Source organism: Ornithodoros turicata, unplaced genomic scaffold (genome assembly GCF_037126465.1).
Source record: "Ornithodoros turicata isolate Travis unplaced genomic scaffold, ASM3712646v1 ctg00000914.1, whole genome shotgun sequence".
Lineage (NCBI taxonomy): Eukaryota > Metazoa > Arthropoda > Arachnida > Ixodida > Argasidae > Ornithodoros > Ornithodoros turicata.
The window spans coordinates 61,706-81,826 of NW_026999416.1; the positions used below are offsets into that span (position 1 = coordinate 61,706).

At 46.4% G+C, this 20,121-nt stretch overlaps 1 protein-coding gene across 1 annotated transcript in view; it reads left to right on the forward strand.

Moving 5' to 3' along the window:
• The first annotated feature begins 13,516 nt into the window (after positions 1 to 13,516).
• LOC135375664 (uncharacterized) overlaps positions 13,517 to 20,121 on the forward strand; it is a 118,909-nt gene continuing 112,304 nt past the window's right edge. The window contains exons 1-4 of the mRNA XM_064608328.1: positions 13,517 to 13,679; positions 14,011 to 14,155; positions 14,451 to 14,584; positions 17,338 to 17,497. Coding sequence (XP_064464398.1) covers positions 13,547 to 13,679; positions 14,011 to 14,155; positions 14,451 to 14,584; positions 17,338 to 17,497 — 572 coding nt within the window. The 5' untranslated portion in view covers positions 13,517 to 13,546. The remainder of the gene's footprint in view (positions 13,680 to 14,010; positions 14,156 to 14,450; positions 14,585 to 17,337; positions 17,498 to 20,121) is intronic.

Genomic DNA, 20,121 nt, shown 5'->3' on the forward strand with positions numbered 1-20,121 from the left:
TCTGTGGACTTTGCATACCTGCTTTCAGCTATTTCTGTCATGTCAACTTCAGTGCCTGGATCACACACACACGAAGCAGTCTTGCGCCACTTCAACACTGGAAGGCCCCTAAAATTAAATTTGTTGATGTTGACAATGTTGAGTACGAGACAAGTAGGATAACATAAGTGAAATGGAATACGTCGTCGCTATATTATAATTTATACATGTGTGACGAATGGTACATACCTAAGACGTTGTGTTGAACTCGTCACCTCGGTGAAGCAAAATCACTGGGTACTGAGCATCAGTGTGCTTCGGACGTCTTCGCAATTCGCCTTCTACGGCATCTTCGTAGTCATCGGCAGCAAAATGAGAACAGCACAGACGACACGACTGCTACATCTAATAACCGAGTGTTTCGAACCACATTCGCTTTCGCGCGCCCTCCTGTTAAATCTTGTGGTAGAAAACGCCCGCCGCCGATGGTGAACAAACATGATTTTTGCATCCCGGAACACCTAAACTACACCAGGCATATGTAGGTCTCTCGAATAATTGACACAACCACGACGAACATGTCATTCACTTCTCTTCGCGCGACCAACACGACCACCCACGACGTAAACAATAAACGCGATAACACAGACGGCCTTGCAGATGGCGCGGCGGATCGTAGCTCGTAGCGGCGAAGTAGCTGAATGCTTTATTAACGTAAAGACTATGGCAGTGAACATCATTTTTAAAACGGCGTTTAGCTGTAAGATAATGTGCGTCAGCTTTGTTCTTTACAAAATTAACTCTCACGTGGTAAGGGTTGACCAATCCCTGGGAACCCTGGACCTGAAACCCAAGTTGCTCTTTTTCGCCGTTCGCTGGCAGCACCGTCCATGTTCCGGCAATCTTCAAAATATTTATACATAAAAAATATGCCGAATTGAGAAGTAATGCTTTCTGTATCTTATCAAACAACGATGTTGTGCACGACAGTGGGCAAAAATATGGGGGTTATTTTTACTTTTCGGTCCCTTTAAGTCAATGGCGTTCACAAGGCGTTCGAGTTCTGTGCACGCCAGCCTACCATGTTGGCGGTCGATCGAGCAAATTAAAAATGCCTGCAGGTATCAAGTATTGGTTCCAAAGTGAATCGACGGAAGAAGTCCGATCGCTCAATACGACGTAGCCGCGCGTAAACATGTACAATTCGAAATCATTTGTCGTCAAGCTCAAGCTCCAAGATGCTACTCTCCCATCCGTATCGTTGTCAAACCACCGGGTGGTTTCGCCCAGTCGGTAGCATCCAGTCGTTTGGCTCGCTTGCAAAGCAAGGAAACAAAAAGAAGATAATAAGAGCACAAACATACAATTAATAGATAGTCAAGTGACGTCAGGATCGTCGGGTATCGCCGATGGTTTTGAGCACTTTGTTGAGGTACTATACAAAGGTGCAAAAAAGTGTCGTTTCCGTAGCTGGTGGTATGTAGTCTTCGTTTGACGTAACGTGTAGTGTCTCACAAGGATGCCTTCTCTCCCCCGCGTTGTATGCCCTTGCAACCAACCCCCTCCTTGAGAGACTGCGTTCTGTCCCAGTTATCGTAAGGCTGCCAAATAAATGTCCACCGTTGACGATGTCTCCATCAGACTCCGCGGGAGAGTTCCCTAGAGCAAGTGTTGCAAGCATTTGAAGACTACGATACAGGTTCCGGAGCAAGCTTGAACACATCCAAGAGTGTCGCTCTTTTTTTAAACGTTTGTCCAACCTACGGTGCACCGTTTGAATCCCTGTAAGACCTCAGGTTAAAATCCTGAGAGTTGGTTTTGACAGTGCAGCGGTCTCTGCAGTCAACTATGTTAGAGTATTCAGCCTCTATTCAGAAAATTTTCCGAAACAGAACCACGAGTGATATTGCCTTGACGACCCCGGCAGGTAATATATTCTATTCCCTCGATGCAACGAAACAGGAAGAAGGACGGACACAGAAGACGCGCTAAGTTTCAACCAGGTTTATTACAACTGACGTGGAAGACCTTCATAGGCACATGTATCGTCCGGTTATCCAATGGCAGCGTTATCCATACCGGTTTTGGCTCCCAATTGGCACATCACGTTGGTGTGTGTGGATGTGAGCCCTTGTATAAAGACACGAAAACAATCAAATTTCCAAAGGACCTGCACACACGCCACGTAGTCGAATCAACAGCGCTTCTCACAGATAAGCAACTTGGCCTTATCAACTCAAAAACCTGGTATGGATAACGCTGCCATTGGATAACCGGATGATGCATGTGCCTATGAAGATCTTCCACATCTATTGTAATAAACCTGGTTGAAAGTTAGCGTGTCTTCTGTGTCCGCCCTTGTTCCTGTTTCTTCATATCTGTTTCTTTTTATCTCCTTAATTAATAAAGAAAATTCTTTACGCTGAGTGCGCGGAACCGGCAACCGTTCTACGAGCCGCACGGTGGCCCAGGGAACAGTCGAGAGCAGAACTACTTGCGTTAACGTGCGTCGTGGAAAAACAGGAACGTGACAACGCCTAAAACAGTGCTCGACCGTTTCACACATTCCGCAAGACGGGCAACTGTGAGTACGAGAAATATGAAAACGGCGCAATCGCTCGCGAAGACGAAGAACATCGTGGGTTATATTCCACTGAGAACCGGCGCGGCGGGCATTTAGCTAGCCCGCAGTGAATGGACGCCAAGGCAGCTTCGTCGCCACCGCAGGGACTGCGGGACAGGACTGCAACTTCCTCATAGCCGTATAAAAATCGCTGATAGCCCATAACTGGATGTCAGCGTCAGGAACCTTGGGTCGTAAATGTCTTACAACATGAACGGGGTCACTGTATTGGTGAGGCAGGACTGCCTCACCAATCATAAACATCAGGCAATCATCAGGCAGTCATCCACATCAGACCATGCCTCGAAATAAATGCACGATTGATGTGCAAGGTACTTGGCGAGCACCACCGACAACGCTAAACGCCCTGGACACGTGCACGGTGCAAGCGGAATATCGCGACGCGAGAAAAACGGAACGCGTGCCTAGTGACGGCAGTACCGATTAGTGGTGGCGGCGTGGCAACGACTCCTAGGAACCACAAGCAACTGTAGTACAGGTCACTAGCAGGTGAGCGCGAAAACTGATGGGCAAATCAACGACCTTAAGCTGCCGCAGGACAGCTCTGCAACGATAAAACACACGTGGTCAATTTACGCTAGATATGCCTGTGCAATCGAAAGTCACACCAAGAGTTTTGACCTCTTGTCTCACTGGAACAAGGACAGGAGCTCTGCAGGAAGGCTGGAGGTTCAAAAACAGTGCTGCACTTTTTGATCTATTCAGTCTTGCGCCTGAAACAGCTCCGTAATCTTCAAACGCCTCCAAACAGCCCCTAGGGAACACTTGCGGCGAAGGATCACACAGATTTCATCCCCGAACGCAAAAACAGGTAGAGGGCATCCATTGGGCAGTGCCAGTGTAACAGGAAGCCAGCACGGTCTCTTGTGTAGAGGGTTGATGGCGATGGCGTACAAGGCGGGAGAGAGAGGTCATCCATGACAGACCCCACAAGTTACATAAAAGGGGGACGACAGGCCGCCAGCGAGAGAGACAACGCTCCTAACGCCCCTATTACAACGTTTCCACATACCTCACCCAAGCAATGGCGAGCCCGTATGCCGTAGCAGAGAGAATAGGTATTTGTGTCGCGCACAATCAAACGCCTTGGGTTGATCGAAGGATGCCACCACAGCCGGGGATGACCACTTTTAATCCAGTGGATGGCATCGCGAAGAGCGACTCTATGAAGGGCTGAGGACCTGCCGGGGACAGAACATGCTTGGTAAGGATATAGCACCTTCTCCAACAGAGCTGAAACGCGTAACAGAAGAGTTTTAACTATTATTTTATAATCGCTGGTCTGTAAAATATAAGCATCTCCAGTTTCCGAAGCTTGTGTTTGCAAGCAAGTTTGCAAGTTGCGAAGCACAGAACAACCGCAACACTCTGCGTACTAGGGGATAGCAACCCCTGGGATAAGTAGATGTTAAAAACCCGAGGCATGCAAGAACCAATTACGCTCACGAAGCGCTTGTAGAACTAAACCGGGAGGACTTCAATGCTGAGACACTTTGCCCTCGTCATTGAGGAGACAGACGCACAAACGTCATTTTGCGTGTGCGGCCCTGAGTCAATATGCTCCTTTTGTTTCGCGTGCAATGGACACTCTCGGCTGACAACAGCTTCGTCGCGAGGTGATTCCAGATAAAGTACCGTGCACCGCTCACGCTTTGCTTCCTGAATGTTAGCGGGATCAGTTAAAATTGAGCCGTCACCTCACCTTCGGTGTCTGTGTCGCACCCCGGAACGACGAGAACACTAGAGTACCCGCGCCTGCCCTATGTGGCGAGCCAAGACTGAAGAAAGCTCTTAGCCTATGTGAATCTTCAAGGGTCTTGATCACGCGCCCGGAAAGGCAACCAGTCTCTTGAAGAAGGAGATTCTCCATACCAGCCAACTTTGCCCAATCGACAACCTCACCTGCTTGGCCTCTCTGCTAAACCCCCGGATGTTTAAGCTTGCAAGACTGAACATAGACATTGAAAGAAAAGAAAATACAGCGAATTTAACTTGAGGACCGTCCATTTAGCGACAAAAGCGCGAATATCCCTATCACCCTCTTGCGCTCTCTTATGGTCCTCATCGATCACCAAGCGCTCGGAGTCTGAGGACACAACATACTCTCATCCTCGTCACCGACAGCTTCGGTAATGTGGGAGTTACACACTGCCACAATCCCACCAACAACAGCACATGAGGAAGGCTATACTACACAGAACAGAATGACTTGATTACGTGTTTGGGAGATTATTTAGATATATGTATTGGCATGGTATTAAATGTATGTGTGTATTGTCATCAAGCAATATAACTACCTATGGAGGTAGCCTGTTTTACACAAACTCTATCTTACATACCAGATAACAACGATCAAAAGGGAGATTGCTTTTTGTACGGGCCACACCCTGCGGACAATCCTGAAGCTCCAGAAGAGTCGCTACGGGGGAGCAGTACAGTCCTAGTGGGCTTACTAGAACTTGATATGCCTCTCACCTTGATCATGATCAGAACGCCGAGTCGCTGTAAGCCAGCGGCGACAGCACTCCACAGACCCAAATAATGACTGCGTAGGTGGGCGACGTTTGAGAGAGTGGCGTCGGAAGGTCTCGTGGAACGTGATGTCCTCCTGTCAGGGTGAGAAACTCACCTCTGAAAGCCCAGTGCGAAGCCAGTAAAGTATTAAGTAAAAAAAAAAAACATAGGCTCTTTGGCTGCACGTTGAACATATGTTTATAACCCTATGCTTTTTTTTTCACTTCTTTCACAGTTTCTCACCCTGACGGGAGGACATCACGTTCCACGTGACCTTCCGACGCCACTCGCTCAAACGTCTCCCGCCTACGTATCGCTGATGAAGGCCCAATAAGGCCGAAACAGCTGTCCAATGCTGGTGTGGCGACGTTTGGGACTTATAAACATATGTTCAGCCTGCATCCAAAGAGCCTATGCTTTTTTTTTTCGCTTAATACTTTGCTGGCTTCGCACTGGGCTTTCAGAGGTGAGTTTCTCACCCTGACGGGAGAACATCACGTTCCACGTGACCTTCCGACGCCACTCGCTCAAACGTCGCCCACCTACGCATTGCTGATTAAGTGCCTATAAGGCCGAAACAGCTGTCCAATGCTGGTGTGGCGTCGTCTGGGACTGATAAACATACCTTCAACGTGCAGCCAAAGAGCCTATGCTTCTTTTTTTCACTTATATATATATATATATATATATATATATATACTGCATATGCTGCATATACGACTGGCAACGTTTGAGTTACGAATATATGATATACGTCCAGTCAAAGAGTTCCGGCTATTGTTTTCCATAGTATACTTCTCTAACTTTGCACTGGGCTTTCAGTGGTGAGTTTGCTCAGCCTGACGGGAGGAACCACGTGTTACGTAACCTTCTGAAGCCATCCGCTCAAACGCTGCCTGCCTGCGTACTGCTGATGAGGCCGAAGAAGGCCGAAACAGCTCCCCGGTACTGGCATGGCGACATTTGAGTTACGAACATATGCTATACGTGCGGCCAAAGAGCTCCGCCTATTTTTCTCTTGTATACTTCTCTGACTTTGCACTGGGCTTTCAGTTGCGAGTTAGCTCACACTAACGGGAGGAATCACGTGTTACGTAACCTTCCGGCGCCATCCGCTCAAACGCTGCCTGCCTGCGTACTGCGGATGAGGCCCAAGAAGGCCGAAACGGCTGTCCAGTACTGGCATGGCGAGGTTTGAGTTACAAACATATGGTATACGTGCGGCCAAAGAGCTCCGGCTATTTTTCCCTAGTATACTTCTCTGACTTTGCACTGGGCTTTCAGTGGTGAGTTAGCTCACACTAACGGGAGGAATCACGTGTTACGTAACCTTCTGACACCAACCGCACAAACGCTGCCTGCCTGCGTACTGCTGATGAGGCCCAAGAAGGCCGAAACAGCTGTCCAGTACTGGCATGGCGACGTTTGAGTTACAAACATGTGCTATACGTGCGGCCAAAGAGCTCCGGCTATTTTTTCTCTAGTATACATAACTGGCGTTGCACTGGGCTCTCAGTGGTCAGTTAGCTCACCCTGCCGGGAGGAATCACGTGTTACGTAGCCTTCTGACGCCATCCGCCAAACGCTGCCAGCCTGGGTACTGCTGATGAGGCCCAAGAAGGCCGAACCAGCTGTCCAGTACTGGCATGGCGACGTTTGAGTTACAAACATGTGCTATACGTGCGGCCAAAGAGCTCCGGCTATTTTTTCTCTAGTATACATAACTGGCGTTGCACTGGGCTCTCAGTGGTCAGTTAGCTCACCCTGACGGGAGGAATCACGTGTTACGTAACCTTCTGACGCCATCCGCTGAAACGCTGCCTGCCTGCGCAGCGTCGGACTGCTTGTGTCTGTCAGCAATACGGGCGTACCATCCGTTCTTCGTCTTTGGGGCGATGCAGTGTTTTCCTTTAATTCCAAATTGATCCAGCTCTGGCCTCGGTGGCTCAGTCGGTAGCGTGTTCGCCTTCTGATCTCGAGATCGCGGGTTCGAACCCGGCCGAGGACGCCAGCAACTTGGTGGCAGGGTACAAGTTGCTTAGACACGCCGTCTTCCGCGAGGGACGTTAAATACGGGGTGCCGTGTGATGAGCTTTCATCGCACGTTAAAGAACCCTCAGGTGGGCAAAAGCAATCCACAGACCGACCGCTGTGGCGTCGCTCATGATCTCAGTTGTCTCGCGACGTAAACACCCAATTATTATTATTATGATCCAGCTCTTCGTTTTTAGGGCGAGGGCAGTACTATTTTTGAAATGTGATGTAGGCAAGCTTCTCTTACATTTCCTTTAATTGTATGCTACAGGGATAAATGAGATCTGCAAAAATCAGAAGGCAAACAGAAGAGAGAAGTAATGTCAGTGGTGGATATTAATTCGGATAATGCTTTATTATTACACGGCCTTCCCGTTGGTGGTATCACAGAAATATTGGCGATGTTGGCGCAAAATGGGCTTTGCAATATGGGCAGCCCATATTGGTCCAATATTGGACCAATATTGGCTTGCTGCTTGGGTAAGCTTGCAAACGATATCCCGTGTTTTGTTTACATGTCAAACGCTTTCAACAGTACACAACGGTACGCCTCCCAAAACATATATGCTTGAATAAGCATAGTGTCACAGAAAAGCAGCCACCCTTAGCATACTACATTGTACTGTGAACTCACGTAACAGAACAACACAGAGCAGCCGACCTCCTGAAAATGAAGCGATATAGTGCGCGGACAATGGGTTTGAAGAAGCATATCGTCTGAGAAGCACTCCGTGTCGACTGTGCTGCTGACATCAGGAACACCGAATAGAAGCGTTTCGGAAGAACACTATCTCTCAATGATTTAAATCTCAATAAGACACTTACTGCGGACTGTACACAGATGGATATGATGGAGCATCTCAGAATAGGCGGTCTCAAAGAACAATACGCTTTGAAAGCCGGACAAAATGCTTGAACATGGTTATTATTTGAAAAAGACAAAAGAAAAAAAAAGAACAGAAGGCTCAAGTGTCAACTGTGCTGTCGACTCATGTGGGACATGTACTCCTAACCGCAGGTCTACTGATAACCAACAGCCGAAAAGAATATGCGAAGCTGGAGGAAGGGGGGGGGGAGCACGAACAAAAACGGAGGGGAGGTTAAGAAAGATCGGTCTGCGCATGCGCAATTTACCGGACATTTTTGCCGCGCTGGCCATTCGTTAGCGCTGTGAGTGGCTCGTGTAGATCGCGTATCACGATTCTGGAACTTCTCCTTGGAGTATGGGTTTCTGCCCGGAGTGAGCCACGTGGTCAGTAATCGGATTACAGATTACGGGACTGTTACATGTAGAATCGCAAAGGACAAACGGTGTACAACTTTTCCATTAAACGAACCTCCATGGACAACCTGCACCAAACAGTCATACAGAGGCAAAATGAAGTGGTAGATTGCCGTCCAAAAGGACTCAATATGAACTCTATTTCTTGTCTATACCCGGTATGCACCTTTTTGTAGAAAGTCTACAGAACGGCAACAAAATTAAGAAAGAGCAGTGTCGGCATCCGGATAAAATGAAGCAATAAAGAAAACGTCAATCAGAAAAGCGACGTGGAGTCAACCAGATACACAGGTGTCTGCCATTAACAAATGTTAATTAATCAATTAATGTCAAGTGTCTCAAATTAAAATTTGTCTGGGACGAATTCTGCTACGCATGTTCTCCAGTGTTTGCAACTAGAAGGTCCCCGTCATAGGAATAGCCCACAACGAGTTCACTGCGCTGGCCCTTGCTCCATCGCCACTGTAGGTAATGGGCGATGAGGTCACACGTAATTAGGAGTGGAGCCAGATGTGTTTCTCTGGTCCCCTTCGGAAAACCTCTTAGTAAAATCATATCTCATCTGTCAGGCCTGTCGTATGCGCACACGACTTTGAGCGTGTGTTTGCCCTGTTGCAGTTCTGAAAAACTGCGAACTCGGCGGCCGCAGAGCACAGCTGGGATGCGGAGACGTGGTTTTGAGGCAAATGTACACTGCAAGTAAAACGAGGGAGTGATATTTGGAGCGAAGTATGGAAGGACATGCGTACTTCACAAAACCGGGTATCGCATAGCCATCTGCAAGGTCAGGATACTGTTGGAAGGGAACTTTGCTTCTGCAAAATTCCATGGCATATATGATGATTATGGTGCATTATAAGTATCCCGCTATAAACGACACTATGGCTTATGATAGTGTTGGCACACTATAGTCTCAGTTGCTCTGTTGGTTATCCGCTATATAAAGCCCAATCATCATTATCATTACTGTTATGATCGTCGGCACGTATGACCTTTCAATATAGGCACGCGCGATGACGTATGATGCTCAATGACGTATAGGCACGCGCGGGTATGGAACGTTGCATGTGCTGATTGAACTATACACTACACATGCTGGGTCGGTGCTGGACAAAGCAAGTTATTCTAAAATGAAGCTAGTTATCCTCGCTCTTGTATCACTCTGTTTCTCAGGTGAGTCCAATAAAAACCTTTCAATAGCCGGGAGTTTTTGACTGTACATGTTTTGCATGTTCGCCTACTTCGGGCGATTATGAAGCGTTCCTCTTAAATGGTCAAAGTGTGTGTCCTCGTGAGATGAGAGTAACGCGCTTGCCGCCTGACGATGCAGCCTACATTCAATGACCAATTGGCACCTTTGTGCAGAAACCCCGCGTTCTGTCAATTCTTAACAAATACCGCGTGCACCAGTACAGAGTGTATGTTGTACTATGTACCACGTACCAAGTGGATCCTGGTGCTATCGAGCCGTGTAGATCCTTAGTATGTCCCAATGTAGATCCTTAGTATATATCCTGCCGAGGCTTCCGCCGCAACGTTAATGTAGCAATATTTGTACCAATTATTTGTACCAATTATTAATGTACCAATATTTATATAAATAATTATATACAGGGTGTCCCAGCTAAATGTGACCATATTTTTTTTTTAAATATATCTCTTACTTTCTCCAGATGTAATCAATTGCAATATAGCATGTGCTGAACGGCACTCCCTAGGAGGGCATTAGCAGACTCCTAAAACTAATTTTTGTACGGAAATGCCAAGCACTGCTTTCTATTTCTGTATCCCGATGTATCCCGATATAATATTTCCAGATTTCACTGCAGCAGAGTGCGCAAAAGATATGCTGGAGTCATTATCTGAAGCCAAGGCTGAGTGCGATGCAAGATATAGACAGGAACACGGTCTCGGTACTAGAAAACCTTCAGATTTGCTTCACATCACAAGATGCTGGCAAGTATTGTTCCATATTTAGACAGGGGCTCCGAAGCACCATTGTGATACACAGCGCCACAGTTATGTGCAGAGCTGTACGGCTAATCGCTTGACCCGCGTAGCAGCGCGCAAAACGACTGTGAAATAGCACAGGACGTAACTTCTTGGGCGCGACAGGACAGCGAGGGACGGTCGCAATAACCGGACGATTGCGTTTGTATTTCAGCCCCACAGGAGGTGGCGCAAGAGACGACAAGTTCACGGGGCTGAGTGGTAGACGTGCTGTCCATGTCACGTCGGGACATGTAGGCACCAGGGTTTCAGTCCTGGTGCCTGCAGTGCTGGCTGAGGTGTTTGCACGGTTTTCCTCAGACGCTGTCGGACATATGTCGGCACAGTTCCCTTAGAATTCCGTTTCCTTAGAAGTCTGCCCAGGACGCATATTCCCCAGTGCCTTATTTGTGATGTTGTCCATCTCTCTGAGGCTCATAACGGCGAGCTCTTTCAAAGTGCCTTTGAGAGAGCTAAAATAAATCACCAGGTCGTGCAAGATCGCTGTAGTGCGGCATAGCAGATGAACGCACCTCGTTGTGGGTAGTCGACGAATACGTTGTCATTGCACAGACAGTCTGAAGTGAGAAATACGTCATAATGACAAGCATAGGAAGAAGTAGGAACTTAGCCGGGTAGTAGACGACTTCAGTATTAAACCTGGTGGTGTGCACAGCGATTGGCAAAACGGGTTCCCCGAGGAAAATATTCATTAGCGGGCGGTGAAAGGAGTTGCCAGTTTGTATAACTGCTTACACAAGTCAACGGATACAGCAGAGAGAAGCACCAGTGTCGACCAAAGCAGAAGCGGCACGTCCATCGAATTGGAGAGTATTAACATTGTGGGGAGAATATTTGAGGCATTGTAGTCTGTAACATCGCACATTTCAACGAGTACAAAGCAATAGTTATCACTAGAGCACGGTTGAGTGTGCACTGAAAACCCTCAAATGTACATCAAACTGCAAACTAAAAATCTCCAGAACTTGTAGTAACAGCGCTCACAGTACGCGATGTTTTTCCTTGCTCTTGGAAATAGCGATCTGCATTTTTAGGATTCTGTCAGCGAACGTGCTGCAAAATCACACATGCCATAGTATGGGTATAAACAAGCATCTGTTGTGCTTCCCCACTGTCGTGCTACTTCTTCGTTACATGCGACTCGTGCTAAAGAAGCTATTTGAAGCAGTGGGACAAAATACACCTATAGGGTGGGGGAAAAGTTTACTGAACACGGCACTGTGAAGGCAAAGTGGGCAGTGGAGACAATGCAACTGAAACAACAATATTTCTGAAGCGTCGAAAATACTAGATTCCAAACCGATTTAGCCAAAGAAGTCGGGAAGCAAAAGATTCCACGACAATGGGACACCAGACCAAGACTCTGGATAAGCTGGTTCTCTGACATCTGGCTCTACCGAATTATGAAAAAAAAAACAAAAAAACAATGAGTATTCGTGTTTTTTGATACAAACTATGCGTTCAAAATATTCGTTCTTATGTAGCATATAGCATCCTTCTAATCAGTTCGAAACCTGGACAAAGACTGCTTTTCATTGTAAACGTAGGAAAGCATATATAAACGAAAAACATGCATGTGCATGGAAGTCCACAGTGTCACGATACTGCGATCAGAACGCAGGCTTCTGAGGGATGTTCTGCATGATGATGAAGCATGTTCTCCATGACCCTGCTTCTGCTCGATTACCTGGGTCATTGAGCGAGACTGGCACTGTGCCTATTCTTCGTTCTTACGACGAGGCATTATTTTCTAACGCGATGCAACGTGGTTCAGTTAGAAGATCAGCACGAAACAAATAAAAGAACGACGAATTAAGTAACGTCACTTTTACTTCTGGATATTATACAAAAAAAAAAAAAAGAAAAACATTATTATTACGCCGGCTCATATCGATATTATCACGGCAGAATTGGCACAATACGGGAGAATGGATTTGCCAATATGGGCAGCCCATATTGGCCCAATGGCGAGAGCCTGCGGTTACACTTTTTACGTGGGACCAATATTGGCAACCCATATGGGAACTATATGGCGAACTACGCAGCCCGCGTTGGCCTGATATTCGGCTAGTATTGGTGTGCTTCCTGGGTTGTCATTCTCAACACACAATTTCGCGCTGTTTTTCTTTTGCACAGACCACCTGATCGTCTGTTACTAGCATTGGCAACCGCTGCTGGGTTTTACATTTACTTATCATGTAGTTTGAGAAGATACCTTTTTGCAGTTGTTCGTCTCCAAAATACGGTGTGCAGCGAATGTGCGAAAGGAAGCTGAAAACCTTTTAGGAAACATTGCTACTTTGGGAATCGGCAACTGTTGGTGCAAACTTATGAGCAATGACTTGTAAATTTCTTGCATTATGTAAGCATGGATCATCACAGTCAGTTCCTCTTTCGTATTTGCTGGCTCTTATCGACACGGCGTTGGGATGTGACACGCTTAAGGCTCGATACCAACAGTGACTCTCGGGGTGACATCAACGTCCCAAGGTATTAGCCGCAGTGCAAAGCTAGCAAGTACAGTTAACAAACAGAGAAATGAACAGAATGACCGTGGCTGCACGTGAGGACATAGGGTTACACGTCAAGCGTCCAGAAAACCAGTTGTGGACGGCCGTTATTTCGAGCTTGTTCGAGTACAGGGTGTTAGCAACACCTCCGGAGCCCGCCGTGACCGGATTGAATTTAACCGATCAAGCAGCTCTCGCGCGACGCATAATCAGGTGCTGAAGCAATCCTTTTCTAGAATCATTGGTGTTTTACGTGCGTTCTTTTGGACATCTGCCGCAAAAAGCAGCACAGCGCGACGCCCACCCAGACTTCTTGTCATTCTTTCAACAGTGATAATTACCAACGTTAATTCGTGTCGGCATAATTAATTTCCTTTAGTAAATCTCGTCTAATTTTGATAGTACCGATGCGCACTGTATGACTTATTCACTGGGGATTTACGTGTCTTTGCGTTTACATTCATTCGAAGTATTGACTACTTCTTACTCACAACGTATACGGCTTCGTGGCGCTACAGCCCAAAAGTAAATAACGGTAAACAATACAATTCGTTTGTATACATCTCTTCCAGTATGCTGATTTACGGCAAGGCTTGCATTCCCTTACGGCTCTCAGAAAAAGGATGCGATCAGTGGAATATTGCGCCTTTAAAAAAGATGTGGGGCAAGCTAATAGAGGCTGCATGTGAACCATCAGACTGGAACTGTGAGTACAACCGGGCTACAAGACTGCTAGACGCATAATCTGTCCTTCATAGAGTCTCCGTGACGTCGGTGATGAAGATATCCACATTTTAGAATCAGTGTAGTACATGACTGGTGTCAGTCCACTTCATGAAAAAAAAAAAAAAAGAGATCGACTGGTTCAACCGAACTTCAGACGACGAATAAACCTTTTGCTCTGAGATTCGATTAAGAAAATCGATACGGCTTTGATGAATGATGACAATATTAGCAATTACACCTTTCCACTGTAGATCTAGGCCGAGGTCTGCTTTGTATCCTGTGTGTTCGCATATCATATTGTTCGTTTTCAGGCCTTCTTGAAGCAAAGTGCGACGCCCCAACAATATCCGACGCGAACACTGATTGCTACAAAACATATAACCAGGAACACGGCGTCGATACTCGAAAGCCTAGTGACCCACTTGAACCAAGTGGGGATGTGGAACTACTCTGCTGGTAAGCGCTGTTTCATGTTCAGGCCATGGTCTTAGAGCGGTGCCATCAAAAGGAAACAAAAAGTATTACCCATCGCAGGAAGTGAAGGCCACGCTAATGGAAGGTCACAATAAGCGAACAGAAAACCACTCTAATGTAAATGTAGCATCCCTAGACGGAAACCCCGATAATCTTGTTTGTTGCTTCATCTGTCGTAGGTCACCTTAAGTACACCCGATCGAAGGCTATGTCAGGCTATGTTGCCCATCAGAAGGTCTCTGTCATTTAAGGGCTGTGTAAATGCTATCTTTTCCAGTATGTTAAAATACAACAAGTATTGCGTTCCGAAACTCCTAGAAGAAAAAGGGTGCCACCCCGACACTGTTCTACATTCTGGTACGGCGATAGAGACTAGAATGAAAACAACCTGTCCATCGTCCAAACCGAAGTGTGAGTATTACAGAAGGGATGGTTCCGAAAACTTTGCGATTTTACCGGCATCCGTGGCTCAATTGCGAGCAGTGGTTTATCCGGAATACCAAGAACGGAGGGGTGTTGAAAAAAATGGGGGTAACTATTATAGTTACGTCATTAGAGCTTAACATGTCATTACCCACATGTGCCTAAAGCAGAAATTGCTAGGACAATCCTGTTGGGGGTACAGAGGTGAAAAAGGGGGTGTCACTGACATTTGGGGGGGAGTGTTTCGGCGCACTGATGTGTTGTTCTTGAACGAACCCTTCCAATTGAACGATTCATTCGAGCGAACTGAACGAACAAGTTCACCGACGAGCAACACATTAGTTCAACAGTTCACTTCACTCGGCCTCGGAGCCCGGAACTGCCCAGAACCTCACAGCACCTCAGAAAACAATCATCCCAGGGTTACTCTAAGGTCGTCGGACGGGGACAGGGATGGTATCCCGGGGATGTCAAAATCTGATCCTCAGAGCATCATCATTCTGCAATTTTGGCATATGAAATGACGTCCCCGAGGCTGTCCCTCACTCATCCTCTCTCCCTCACTTCCCTGCTTTAATTTGTTTTACTTTGCTATTCCTGGCGCGCACACCCGTCAAGTGCCTGCAGAAGAATTGCAATCACACTAGGACACTTAGAGCCACTAGATAACCTTGGTTTCACAGTATCGACACTGAGTTCCAAGAGCTAGCACGCGCCATCTTGTTTCCACACCACGGTAGCCACGCGAACGCGTACTTTAGTGCACGATGCCATCTATCGTACGCAGGTTAAATGTTCCTTTCTCTTGAAAGCAGCTCATCAAGGTTGTAGGCCTCGAGCTCTCCTTCACACCCTCGGGACGCTCTGCTTGACAATACATGGATTATCGCACAATAATCATGCACGCTTCTCTATCGCACAGTGAGCATTATATTAGTCGTCTTCGACCTTCAACTGGGGATGGTACAGGAGTGGTGCGGAAACAAGATGGCGTTCCTGCTCTCCCTTGGACCTCAGTGTCGATTCTCTGAAGCGAAGCTTATTTAATGACTCTAAGGACACTCGAGGCAATGAAATATTCATTCTTCTGACGACCAGGCGACATCCGTATCGCTGCAACATGGGTTTTAAAGAAATAAAAATCGGGTACGGCGTCGCACGCGAGATCGCACGTTCTAGAGACTTTCCATGCGTTTCGGGCAGTCGCAAACGCTGCACACGCTTGGCGTCCTTCGCGTGTGTGCGTCGTTTCGCTAAAGGGAAAAAAGTCTCATGCGTATTGGCCTTTGGACTTTGAAGCAGAGAGATGTAGTTTGTCATTTTGTCAGAGATGTAGTTTGTTTTCTAAGGCTGTCGTTCGTGGGTAAAAAAGAAGTTCGATTCGCTGCCTGTCTATGTTGTTTGTATTGCCGTCTTCGGTATTTGCACTTTTAGGTTGCGTTGTCCCGCCAGCGGACAATACAGGGTGTCTTTTTTTAGGCGATACAGATTTTTCATCAAAAAACTATAAGGGCTATAGACATGCTGTTTTCACTTCTATCATCTCTGGGGCGGCGGACGTTCTTAGCCATATGTTGCTCAACCGTCAAATCACTAATTACCTAAAATCGTTAATTAAATTTTTAATTATAAAAACTACAAAGTTGCCCCAATGAGAACACCTGTTCCTTTCGGTGACCTGATATCGTAGCCGTTTTCGGAACAAAAATCCGTCCGGTAGATCGTCCGCAAAAAATCGTGAAGGAACACCATTTTTCTTAATTTTCTTTATTGCGCATCTTCCGAGACGCGTCTTTCCTTCACTCCGAATGTGAGATGGTGAAGGAGCCTCATGCGTCGAAGATGCCGCCACAGTGCCGCCCCGTGTGTCGAAGAAGAGTTTTAACTTGCGGAAACAAAACAAAAACACATGTATAGGGCGACGCTGTCGGAACTGCCCTTATCTTGGGCTGCATTTTCTGTTAATCTTTTTCCAGGACGCAAGAGGCGGCAGTGTGCTCTTTCCCCCTCTCGCATTGGGGGTGAAGGAAAGACGGGTCTCCGAAGGTGCGCCATGAACAAAATAAAGAAAAATATGGTGTTCCTTCACGATTTTTTTGCGGACGATCCACCTAACGAATTTTTGTTCTGAAAACTGCCTCGATATCAGGCAACCGAAAGGAACATATGTTCTCATTGGGATAACTTCGAATCTCTTATAATTAGAAAGTTAATTAACGATTTTTAGGTAATTAGTCATTTGCCGGTCGAGCAACATTTGGCCAAGAACGTCCGCTGGCCCAAAGATGATAGAAGTGAAAACAGCATGTCTATAGCCCTTATAGTTTTTTAATGAAAAATCTGTATCGCATAAAAAAAAGACACCCTGTATATACAGGTCGCGTACCAATATGCTCTACATCTGAAGTAGAAAGATTGAGGACTAATGTACACCTGGTTGAGATTAAAAGGACGAAAACAGGACAATATTGGAGGGGGAGGTGCGAGACGTACGTTGAACGCAGCGTTTTCTTCTGACAAGAAATATTCTCCTATTGGTCTGAGATTGGCGAAAGCTACTACTAAACGTTTTTGAGGGATTCTCAAATAAATTTCGAATATCCGATGAGGAGAGTTAAAGGAAGACGGAGAGGGCCACTGACATTTGGGACAGAGTACAATCCTATGGAGTACAATCTCTTCTAAATCCTTGACGCATGTTTGTTGGGGCGCTCTGCTTATACCACATCTTTCGTTTTCAGGCGTCCCTCCACCACTGTGCAATGATAAAACCTTATCAGACGCCAGGCTCATTTGCGAGCAAAGATATAAAGAAGCACACGAACCAACAGGCCCGAAACGTCGTGCAGACCTACAACCTAGAGATCTGAGCCGGGAAGAGATGCACAAAGAACATTGCTGGTAAGCGCTTTTCCGCGTGCAAGCGGCCGTTCAAGTCGCGCTGCGACAGCATGGTAATGAATGTGGATGAAAACTGTGTTCATCCAGTTCTACCCCTGGCTACAGGAAATATTCCTCATGTATTTCCCGTGCGTAGCACTATACTACGTGTTTGAATGGACGAGTAACTGAGAAACACCGGAGACAATGGGAAGCTTTACTGTGACTGAGCTTTCCGTCCTTGCACTTCCGGAGGCAGAATAATGAGAGGTACCACACCCGAGACAGGGACGAGACAGAAACACACTGACACAAAAAAAGTTCTCATACACAGTAAAGTTCAATACATGACAAAACCCTATAGATTCATAAACTTCCGAAGCGGGGAAGACGAAGAACAGAGGGATTGCTTACGCAATTAGAGGTATGGTCGTCGCTGTAGTTTCCCCGAGGATTGCCTGCCAAGTGGTATTTTCTTTGTACAAAACACTAGTTTTAGAGAGAAGGGGTTTACAATTGTTACATTCACGGAGATGCAGAATAAGTTCACTAGGCTTCTTCCAGTGTAAAACTGCTGTTTACGGACACGATCATTCATTCAGTCCACTCTGGACTTCATAACCCGAAAAACGCTTAAACGGGGTACAATAGACATCGAACTAGTTGCAACAGACGCAGTTTGCGCTGATTTGCAGCACTACCTCCAACTCAACTTAAAAGCATCGCAGAACACAATCCTGATGTCCAAATGTAGAAGGATAGAAAATCCAATCTACCTCTAAGGAAGTATAAGGGGAATGCCTCATGACAGGGCCTACGATATTTCCAAGAGATAATCATCTTGTGGGCACCGTCCGCGTATTTCGAAACCCTGGCCGATACAGAAGAGCGGCGGCAGCGGCGGCAGAAAACCCCGAAAACCCGATGCGTTTGCTGTACAGACGCCGACGGCGGCTATTTGTAAATTTGTACGCATCGCCCACAGGGCAGGGCGGAGGGTGGTGAAATGTGCTGAAGAACAAGGTTAGGTTGGAACACGCACGTAATTTTGAAGTTCTTTACTACGTGTTTGGATTACAAGCAAGGGTGGGTCAAATTTGACTACCCCTTGGACTGTAGATGAGACGGAACGTTACGAAGTTATAGTTAAAACCAGACAGACATTCGGAGAATGTGTTACGCCATATAAAGCAAGAGGGCAACAACTGTTAATGAATTTGAACGTTCAGAAACTGTCACACAAGGAACAGTATGTCCTGTCGCACTGTTAATGTCAATGTCGTCCTTTCCCTGTCTGATTTAGTATGTTCCTCGAACCACATTCGAAGCACATCAAATGAGTCTCTTGCGTCAAAACACTTGTCATTTAGGAGACTCCACTAATAATTCATATGCTGTGAGTAAACAAGGTGCGTAGAATTGATCCACTGTACTGAACTGTCAATACGCTGTGTCACGCTATGTATTGCTGTAGAGTGTGCACTCTAAGAAAAAAAGGTTGAAAACGGGTAGAAGCGCAACAGTTCTCCCCGACCTATTTTCTCTCTACCGACTGCAGGTTGAAGTTGTGCTGTTTCTACCCTTTTACTCAACTCTCTCCCCCTAACGGTAGAACCACTGTGGCAATCTTGTCACTATTAGGGTTCAAGTGACTCTTTTTTCTTTTTGTGTGTTTCGTAGCAGGGTCACTAATGGAAGTGTAAATGGAGTCACCCAAGCGACGAGAATAGTTGAGGTTTACTAATCCTGCGCACAAAGGCGTTTGGTCCAGCTTCGAGGTCACTGTTCAAGAGATTAGCCAGAGCGATCAAACACGGAGTGTCTGCGCTTGCGCGGAATCGCTGATTGTGTAAAAGGGGTCAGTATAGAGACGAACGCTGGAAGTGACAGACTGTCGGTTTGCACGTGGACATTGCTGCACCGAAGGCCATGCGTGCGGCCTAATGGCTATGCTGAGTCGGGTATTCGCATCTCCGTGGTGGAAGGTGTTATCGGTTCAGCTGCAATGGTATGAACATAAGCAAGGTGGAGTTAGGACAGAATCAGGTGAGTAATTTTGATATTCAAGATTTTTCATCCCGAGCGTCTCATATGCAGTGATCAAATGTGTTTTGCGCATTGCGTGTTCGGGTTGATCGGCATGTCGTCTGACACTTTTTCAGCATCCTATGAAACTGCAACATGAGCAAATGCGTTTGTGTAATACACGCAGGTCACCATGACAACTTTAGCACGGCACCTTATCAGCGCCCGCCGGATGTAATTACAGGATCCACTTCGAAAATGAAGAAACGGAGCCATAACATACGGTGAGCCACTGTTTGATGGGAGAAGCCACTCATCGCTCGAGCCATGGTTTTTTAGATGTGCTCTGTGTTATTTATTAATTTTTTTTCTTAACTTTTGTCCACTGCCGGGACAGCCTTCTTCGTTTTGCATGCTTATTTCTGAGGGAATCACACATGTAAACATATTTCTGAGGAGTGAAACATGTACCGTCGTTATTATTTGTCGCTTATCTTAAATGCTCTATTAATGCCATTTACATTTCAGTTGAAATCATCCGTCCTGCCACGTGTTCCTCCGGGCAGATATTACACACCGAGTGAATATTTGTGTGTATTTAGAGCGACACAGTAGTGTGA